This window comes from Echinops telfairi, unplaced genomic scaffold, assembly GCF_000313985.2.
Source record: "Echinops telfairi isolate 266 unplaced genomic scaffold, ASM31398v2 ScPeMD7_1;HRSCAF=3_0, whole genome shotgun sequence".
In the NCBI taxonomy this organism is placed as follows: Eukaryota; Metazoa; Chordata; class Mammalia; order Afrosoricida; family Tenrecidae; genus Echinops; species Echinops telfairi.
Window position 1 is genome coordinate 58,822,178 of NW_022103896.1, and position 10,015 is coordinate 58,832,192.

Consider the following 10,015-nt stretch of genomic DNA (forward strand, 5'->3'; position numbering starts at 1 on the left):
CCTATAAAATGATTTTTTTTTTTTAAAGAATTCTTTTCAGAAATCAATAAAAGGGGGAAACAACCTCTCCATGTTTTCGATGCTTCGGCATCTAGAAAGTTGAACTCTAGCTAGTTCTGAGCCATTTTAATTGCCTCCAGTTGGGTAATTGGGCCCCTGGGTGGCACGAATGGAAAGCAGAGAGGGGTTCAAGTCTGCCCAGCAACGCCACGAACAAAAAGCCTCGTGCCCAACTTCCATCAGATGACAGCCATTCTAAGTCCTGTAGCGGGCCATCCAACTCTGACACACAAGGGGTCACAAAAGTCAGGACTGACTGACTGGGCCACAGCAGGGGACTCAGCAATTAGCCTAGGTTATTAATACGTCTGAGGCCCGACTTGGGTCATGGCAGTGCCTCCAAGAAGCCAAAACCCACTGCCGTCGAGTTGACCCAACTCACCGCTTATTCAGTCCTCGAGTTGATGTCGACTCATAGTGAGGCCAGTGTAGAACAGGTTTCTGAGACTAACTCTTTATGGGAGTAGGAAGTCTCGTCTTTCTCCTGCTGACCTTACAATTAACAACCGCGCACGTAACCACTGCCACCAGGACGCAGCAACTCTGCAGATTGTTATAGAAAGAGAGAGCCTCATCTTTCTGCTACAGAGCTGATAGTGGGTTGGAACCACTGGTCTTGCCATTTACTATCCAACATTTATCCCACAGCTCCTTATGGGAGTCCCTAGCCAAGAAAACAAACTGGCCGCCATTAAGTTAATTAACGCCAGCTCACAGAGACCCTTATAGGATGGACTAGAACTGCCCATGTGGGTTTCTGAGACTTTGACTCCTCACCTCATCTTTCTCCCCAGGAGCGGCTGGTGGTTTCGAAATGCTATCTCTGGAGTCAACAACCCAACACATAACCATTATGGAACCAGGCTCCCATGAAAGGGAGTCCCCAGGTGGTCAAATGATTGAGGCTCTTGGCTGCTAAGTCCATGCATCTCAGGGTTTCCCCTGAGATGATCCACTTCTGGAAACTCAGCCCCTGAGAGTCCTGTGGAAGACACTTTCACTGCCTGCCCACAGGCACACCGTGAGCCGGGCTCAGCTCCACGGGGGCAGCTCAACACCCCGAGGAAAACCGTTCTCTCATGAAATGTTCTCTGTTTTCTGGTTAACAGGCCACCCCCCCAGTGACCATTCCAGGATCAGCAAAGTTCACCCCCAATGGGAGCAGCTTCAGCATTTCCTGGCAGTCTCCTCCTGTTACCTTCACAGGCATTCCCGTGAGTAGGAAAGCCCACAGCTGGGGCGGTGGCCCAGTGGGAGGACTGCGCAGGGCGAGCACGGAGCACCGCAGAATGCGAGCCGCAGCACGCTCCTATGGCTAACGTGGCACTTACAGACCGGACAGCCAGGTTCAGACCCAACTCTGACAAGATGTTCTGACTGCTATTTAGAAAACCGAAGAGTTCCGCTCCTTGCAACACTCCTAGCCCTCGTTATTCCGGGCTGTGTATTATCAAAAATGATCTCTACGGTAAACTCAGAGCCTAGACCTAAAGGGTGGTATTATCAGTAGAAAAACCTGAAATCCATGTCTTTGAAATGAGCGTTTCATGAATGTGTCATTTGGAAGGTTCAAAAAAATAATGAGTCAAACGGTTTCATTCTTCCAAAGCCTGAATAGTCCAGGCTGGTGGATACTGCAAAAATAAGTAAGTGCTGAAACACCATAAAATGTAAGTCGTTCCCAAGAAGAATGTGATTGGACATGGTCAGTGATTGCTGTCTGATAAATCACCATGCGTTTCCGTAATGCCTAACCATCCATTTAATAAGATACTGAGTCTCTTGGAGTTTATCACACAATACCCATAGGCCCGCACACTGTTGATGCCCACAGCAGCGTAATCGCTCCCGATAAGGTTCGGAAAGTGGCTTCAGAGAACAGACCTCTCGACCCTATTTCCTCCTTCCTGCTCCTCACAAAAGCTCCTTACCGCCAGCCACTGGCAGCTCCCAAAGTCTAAGGCCTCCTGCAGTGCTGATAAAAATGAAAGTGGCTGAATCAAATTATTCTGTGCTCTGTCAATGAATATTTATTAAATTCCACAGAGGAATAGCCAATGATTATTTTTTTCAAGCCTGCCGGCAGAAAACTAAAAAATAACTTCCAAAAAGTATTCCTGGAATTCCATTTTCTAGCAGGCCTGTCGGTCCAGAAAAGGGAGCCCCAGTGGTGTGGCTATGATGCGTGGGGCTGCTAACAACAAGGTCAGCAATTCGAAACCATCAGCCACAACCGGGGAGCAAGACGAGGCTTTCTACTCCCATAGGAAGTTAGTCTCAGAAATGCACTGGGGGCAGCGTTAGCCTGCCCTATAAGGTTGCTGTAAGGAGTCCTGGTGGCGGACCAGCTGCTCCCAAGGAGAAAGAGGAGGCTTTCTACTCCTGCAAAGAGCTAGTAGTCTCAGGAACCCCCAGGGGCAGTGCTAGCCTGTTCTGTTGGGCTGCTCGGAGCTGAGATCCATTCAGTGGCCGTGAGGTTTTGTTTGTTTTTATCAAGTTGCTATGAGTCAGTGTTGACTGGGTGACCGTGGGTTTGACCAGGGGTGGATCTGGAGTAATGATGGATATTGTTTGTTTCATTGAGTAGTGTTAAGCACTAGTAGCTCTGGGAAAAAACAGGAATTCAATGAGTGGCCTCATGGGTAGACTTCAGAAGAGATAAGTTGGACATTAAATCTTCGGTTTGTGGTCTATTAGTGCACGTGTTGGAGGTTACCTTTTTTTGTAAAACCTTTTTACATGCACGGGGGCTTCAAAAAGTTTATGGAAAAGCTTCAATAGCTGTTCATTCCATTTTTCCATGAACTTTGTAATGCCCCTAGTACAGCAACCCAGCGTGGTTGTCAGCCTCATTCTTGAGATAACCATGCTGTGTTTGTCTAGAACAGCAGCCGCATTGCAGAATTATAGAACCCTGTTGTAGAAGCCCTGCTAGTTTGGTAAGGTACATGCTGGGCTGCTCAACTAAAGGCCAGCAGTTTGAATCCACCAGCTAGCTGCTCTCTGGAGAGAAAGAGGAGGCTTTCTGCTCCTATAAAGATTTACAACCTCAGAGACCTACAGGGCATCCGACTCCTTCCTATTAGGGTCCCTGTGAGTTGGAATCAACTTAATGGCTGTGGGTTTGGGAAACCAGAAAACCAAACCAGCATCCATTTTAGAAAGTGCTTTTGAACAAAACCCATTACTCTTTTTATGCCTGAAAGAATACTCCGAGGCTGTCAGATCACCCCCATTTAGGATTTCTTTTTCCTACATCTTTGAGACCTGGTATTGAAGAGGAGATGTTGTACGCTAACTAGAGAGTGAAAAGAATCATCCGAGAAAGCCAGAGGATTGCAGGGCTTTACTTATTCATCAGCCTCAGCTAGATTTCCTGAACATTGCACTTTTAATAAGTTCCCTGGGTACAACTTCTTCCCAGAGGGCCATAGCCTATGAGCTTGATCTGCATATTTACAAATGGAACTCTTACATTCTGTCTTTCCTAGCCCAAGGCTGTGCAGAAAGAAAGAGGGAGGAGACCCTTGTTAATTACCACTTTCAGGGACTCTTTCTCTACCGCCTTCCCCCAATGACCTGCCTTTTCTCCTCATTATTTCTATCCCTTTCACTGTCTTTGCATAACCAACTCCCCTAGCAAGAAAGTAGAAGCTAGTCAACCTGCCGTGCAAGTGCCGTTTCCGGAGGGATCGGCCATCAGGAAGGTTGGTAAACTTGAAAGAGTGCAGACATGAACAGATGGGATCTTTTTTTTTAATTAATCATTTTTAGTTTTGTTGTTGCTGAAACTATCCACAGCAGAACATCTACGAATTCAACCATCTCTTGTACAATGATGTCGATGATATGCTCGTATGTCGTATGACCATGCTCACTGTCCTTGTCCCTGCCAACATCGCCTCGCTGCCCTCACGCCTCTCTAACCTTACTCCACTCGCCAGCATGAATCCCCACTTGTTCCCAATTGTTAGGCTAGGGTTGGAGATGAGTCTGAATGGTAAGAGGCTAAAGCCATAGCAGAGTTATGAGCATATCCCTCTGATACTTTCTTGTGGAAATTACGTACATACAGCACTGTTCAAGTTTCTATTTGCTCTATAAAACATAACCCAACATAGAACGTTTTTTAAACTATTGAAATTTAGAGAAGGTTGGTGGACACCGCGACAATACTGATTGTTAGGACTTTAAAGTTCAGGGCACACATTAACCTCCTCAGAAGAAAGGTGGGGCTTTCTGCTCCCCCAGCCAAATTACAGTCTGGGAAACTCACGGCCAGTTCTCCCTTGCCCTCCAGGTTCACTGCGAGTCAGTATGGTAGTGAGTTTGTTTGTTGTTGTGTTTACCTTCTTAACCTCTCCTCTTCCTCATCTCTAAAAATGGTAGTAATGTTTTTATCCCAGGCCACTGTGGAGGTTACTTCGCTTATAGAGCAAACGCCCGAAAGCACCCTGTCATAGTTGCATGTACTGAAAAATGTCAGTTGCCTACTTCATCATGCCATTCTACTCCGTTCTCAAGCCCAGCTACAAAGTGAGGGAAAAACATAATTGTCTTATTAAACATCAAAGAAAATGCACCAGTTAATTTGTATTGTTCTTCCCATAGAAGTAAGCAGCACACATGCATATGCGACGTGCATAAAAATGGTGTGAGGACCACATGTAACTGGACTTCACAGGGAGGAAGGAGAACCAAACCCACCATCGACCCAAGATAATTCTGATGAAGAGGTTTGAAGTGCCTCCGACCTTCCCCAATCCTGATGCCAACTGTCCCTTCCACAGCATTCTATTCCTCTGCTGGATTCAATAATGCATTGCCGTGGCCACACGGAGCTCACAGAGCATAATGGAAGTTATAAAGCTTATTAGTTAACAGTTGTACCTCAGGATCAGAAATGATCGCGATACCGTTTGTCAGTCAGTTTGGCCTCTTAACCACGTGGCCCCTACCTTTAGCACTGCCCGTAAATGCCCAAGGGTCACCCTGTCCAACATGAGTCACAGTCTGAAGGCACTCAACTCTGGGTCAGCAAACCTAGCTCCCCCAATTAAGTGCCTAGAGGCACCCAACTCTGCAAGTGAGGCTTCTGCCCAACGCACAGCGTTACTGGCTCCTCGGGCTGGGAATCCCACCACACCTGTGCTTTGCTCTTAATTCTACCACTGCTTCTTCAACGTCCCTGCCTCTCCGCCCTCTGCTGTCAAGGAATTTCAGCATGTAGGAATCCCAGAATCCAGGGGACACATTCCCCTCCTGGCTTTTCTTCCTTGATGGCAGTGAGATTCCCCTCCAGCTTCTGACTTAGCTCACTGTATACCCAGCAGGATGGCAAAATTGACCAATTCCCACATTCGCATTCCAGATTTTCATAATCACAATTAACCCTGTTAACAATCACTCCCAACTGAACCATATAATTCTGTCAGCTTCTTCCCCACTTTCTCTTAGACTTAGACCCATCTGAAAAAGAGGAAATATACCAAATCTGCTTGATGCCACCCCATGGTTTGGTGGCAATCCCAAAGACTATGGCCAGAAGGACCACATCAAGTAATCAAAATAGCTCTCTCTGTCATTTGCTTTATGCACCCTGCAGAAACCCGAGAGGTGCAGCATTGGGGGAGGAGCTTCTAGACCTATAGTCCTGTGCACACAGTGTGCATACAGCATTAAGCACCAGGGCTCAGAAAGCCCTTACCAGGAATAAAGACTGTTAAAAAAACAAAACAAAAACAAAATCCAGTGTTACCGAAGTATCAGAGTAAACTTGGCTCCGTAGGCTTTTCAGTGACTGATTTTTTCTCCAAAGTAAATGGCCAGGCCAGTCCTCCGCAGTGCCTCTGGGTACACTAAAATCACCTTTTTGCTTAGCAGTCGAGCACATGAACCATTTGCACGCCCCAGCGACTCAGTGAAGAATAAACCAAAAGCAAGCCCACTGCCTTCCCATCCATTCCAGTTCATGGTGACCCTCCATAGGCGTGCCAAGGCTGTACATCGCTACAGTAGCAGAACGCCCAATCTTTCTCCCACCGTGCAGGTGGTGGGTAAGAACTGCTGACCTTCCTGTTAGCTCTCCCAGTCGCACCCAGCAGGGCTCCTCATCAACTTTATCATATAAAGCCTGAAGGCGGTCTAATGCAAACAAGCTGTTGCCATCGAGCCAGTTCTGACTCACAGTGGCTCTCTAGCACCAGTAGAGTAGCTGCTTCGCGATTCTGGTTTCTGAGGTTGTCCATCTTGACAGGAACCGATGGAGATTCATCTTTTCTTCCACAGAGCGGCTGGTGGGTTCGTACTCCTGACCTTGTGGTCAGCAGCAGCCCACCCTCATAACCCACACCACCAGCACCAGAGGAAGGGTTGTTCTTGCCATAGCTCCATAGTCCTCAAACTGTATCCACGGAATTTTCAAAGCCCCTCCGCCCCCCTTCTCCCATATCTGCCACTTCACCAGTTTCTCCTTCACAGAAAGTGGCAGTCTCGCCTCTCAGGCCAGAGCCCACGCTCTGCCGCCATTCCTTTTGATGATCTGTGACCTCTGCCGTTCCTCTATCCCACTCAGCAGCAGACTCTGTTACTGAGAGCGAGAATCCAGCCCCTTCCCACCACCACTGGTATAACCCTAGTTTAAACCTCTGCTATGGTTTAGCCTGAAAAGTTGCAAGAACCTTCTCACTGGTGTGCAGTTCCTCCCCAGGCCTCTCCTGTCTATTCTCCCAGGATCCAAGGTGGTCTTTTTAAAGCATGAATTAGATGCATCACTGTTCTTTAAACCTTCCAGTGGTCTTCTGTTTCACATTCGGAATACTCAAATGCCTCATCACAGCTGGGCCCGTGTGCATCTATCTACCTTCTCCCAATCTACCTCCCACGTAACACCTCGGGCCCCACTTGGTGGTCTTTGGCATTGCCCTCCCTTCCCCTGGACCACGTCCTCCCTAAATAATTAAACACCCTCCCCAACCCTTCTATCACAGAGCCTAAAGCCTCTCATCCTGTGTTTCTTCTGGCATCATCACTAAATTTATCGTATTTTCTTAAATTTGATTGTTTGTCTTCCCACTAGGGTGGGAGAAAGACAGGGCTCTCTAGCTCCGTGGAGCATTCAGTCTCAGAAACACTCGCAGGAGCAGTTCTGCTATATCCTGTAGACTTGCTCCGAGTTGGCGTTGACTCGATGGCAGTGAGTTTGGGTGTTTCTGTTTTCCCACTAGAATGTGCGTCCCGTGGGGGCAGAGACTTTGTGTTGTTGGCTTACGTATCTCCAGAATCTTCAACGGTGCCGGGCATGTATTGTCAGTGCCGGGCAGTTGATTCCAACCTCCACCGTAGAACTGCTTCCTAGGGTTTCCCAGGCTGATGTCTTTGTGGGAGCATAGCACAAGGTCCCCCTCCTGCAGAGCAACTGGTGGGTTTGAACCACACCAGCTTTTGAGTAGCAGCCAAGTGCTTAACCCGTGTGGCCCCTCCCCTGGCGCACAGGGGAATACTTAGTATTGGTTGGACAACTACTGCCAATACTCACGTGATTCCAGAGCACCCTGTGCCAAAGGGCTGTGGAAACTTTGCTAGACCCATAACCTAGTGTCTGATCCCTGGCTGGTGAAAGCCGTGGCACTGCCAAACCTCTCTGGCTCCCTGGCTTTATAATGAGACACAGCACGTTCCCTACTCGCTTTTGCTTTTCTTCATTACCCTGGTAGCTTCTGAGAGTTTTCTGGATCAACCACAGTTGATCTCTGTGGAGATACAAAGCACGCACTCCTCTCTGCTTACTCTTCAGCAGCCTGTACCAAACCAAGGCCACTGTAGAACGGGGCAGGGCTGCTGCTCCTGGATGGCCTTGCAGAGCTGTCCACAGAGCCCGCCCACGCTGAGCTCCACAGCTTGTTCTGAGTTCCCTGTGCTAGTTCTGTTCTAGCTCATTCCACCCAGCTGCAGCCACGAGCAGACACCAAGGTACAAAATGATTCTGGCTGACAGCAACAGTGGTTTGCCAGTTCAGGTGCCCCTTACCTGTGTAATTACTCTTCTTGACTGCCTCAAGGAAAATCACGCCGCGAACACCGAGAGAAAATAGAAAGTACTAGCAAGCGTACATCTCTCTGAACACATGCCTCAGGAGTGCGCACGTGACAGTTATGGACAAAGCTATTTATAATTTTGATGCTGGCTTCGAGGAGTGAATTTGTTTAGTAAGTACATGCTGTTCCAGACATGGCCATACTGTATAGTATTTGAATACATCAGTGGAATTATGTGAATACATTTTTCTTTTGTGGTGGAAGTTAGGGTTTTTTGCAGTTTTGAGACTCCCAAGAGCTAACAAGACACTTCGTATTATGAGAGCAGGTGGTGGAGGAAAGGGTCTTGTAAGTAGTCCAAGAGGGTTCCATGACAAGAGGGAGCCTCCTGTCATGACAGCCAGGAGCCAGGTACGACAGCCACGGGGCAGGTATTACAGCTAAGAGCCATGCACTACAGCCACGAGACAGGAATACTAAGAGGTACTACGCATACTCCGCTTGTTGGGAGAATACAATACATTCACAAGTCCCAAGACCTTGAGCAAGTTATTTAACTTCCTCACACCTTTGTTTACTCCTCTGCGAGATAGAACAATAACAGCATTATCACATGAGCTATCTATGAGGGTTAAGGCTGTTGTCAGCATATCTGGACATAATAAGTATTCAGTAAAAATTACATGGATGGCATGTGTTCTTGATCTCCTCAAACTCTGCTCCCTACCTTTATGTCTTGGACCCAGAGTTTGCTCATTGATTTAGTGGCCGAAGGGTCATTTACTTGTGCTGAAGAAAATGATTGGGAGAACAAGCAGAAGGCGGCCCTGTCGGCCTTGTGTCGCTGCCACGCACTCGCTCTATAATCTTAGATCCATCCCAACCTCTGTCAACACATTTTATCTCTAGGAGAGGACCCATGAGGCTCGCTCGACCAGACAGGCTTCATCAATGAAATAAGTAGGAATACACTTTCAGATTTTAAATGTTATTCAAGTGGGAATGTATTACATACGGACAACATGGAATCCATAGGTATGAAGTCATGAAGATTTAAAAAAATAGCCACGGGTGCCAGGTCTTCTCTGTTTGGGGATGCACTTAAAGGCTGCCACAAGCCAGCCTCGGTCCGTCCACTTTAACAGTGGCCCCTGCGAAGGAAATGCTTCACGTCGGCAGCGCGTGGTCGGGTACCTCTGACAAAGGCTAACTGCATGCACGGGGAGGAGGAACTGCCAGTAAGCTGTGTTTCCCTGTGCTTGCCAGGTCTCCCCAACGCATAACCATCTGATGGGCGCAGGAGAGCAGAGACCACAGCACACGCACACCGTCCTGTCCTCCCCACCCAGAGGCACCGTCAGCCTGAGGTATGGCTAACAGGATCTGCACGAATCACCCCAAGGGGTCAAAGGAAAGGTAGAAGGGCGGCAAGAAAGGAGAAGCCAGAAGGTCCATCTTCCATTACGTTTACCCGAATCGCCCAAACACCCTTTCCTGTTGAGTCTGTGCTTTTCTTCCCACTCAACCACGAATGGACCTCTTGTTTAAAGGGAGCATCAGCTTACTCTTCTGATTTTGTAATTGAAACAAATCTATGTATATTTAACAGTTTCTACTTCAACCAATTTGAGGGTACGATTCAGTGATGTTAATTACATTCACCATGTTCGAGAACCATCACAGCACTATGGGTTTCCAATTTTGTCCCCCTCCCTCAGTATCTCTTTAGCAGTCATTCCTCCCCACAGCTCAGACTGTGTAAACTCTGGCCCTACCCTAGCCATTTCAGATCGCTGCAGCCACACGCTCCTTGTTCTTCCGTCACTCAGCATATGGTTTACGTTTCATCCGTGGCATAGCATGGCCCAGAGCTTCACTTCTTCCTCTTACTGAACAGACAGACATATATACGGGGGGTG

The 10,015-nt window shown here is 47.8% G+C and overlaps 1 protein-coding gene across 1 annotated transcript in view; it reads left to right on the forward strand.

Moving 5' to 3' along the window:
- Nucleotides 1-10,015, forward strand: part of ZNF704 (zinc finger protein 704) — a 209,980-nt gene that overhangs the window by 194,053 nt on the left and 5,912 nt on the right. The window contains exons 7-8 of the mRNA XM_004697500.2: nucleotides 1,170-1,274; nucleotides 9,363-9,463. Of these exons, the coding sequence (XP_004697557.1) occupies nucleotides 1,170-1,274; nucleotides 9,363-9,463 (206 nt within the window). The remainder of the gene's footprint in view (nucleotides 1-1,169; nucleotides 1,275-9,362; nucleotides 9,464-10,015) is intronic.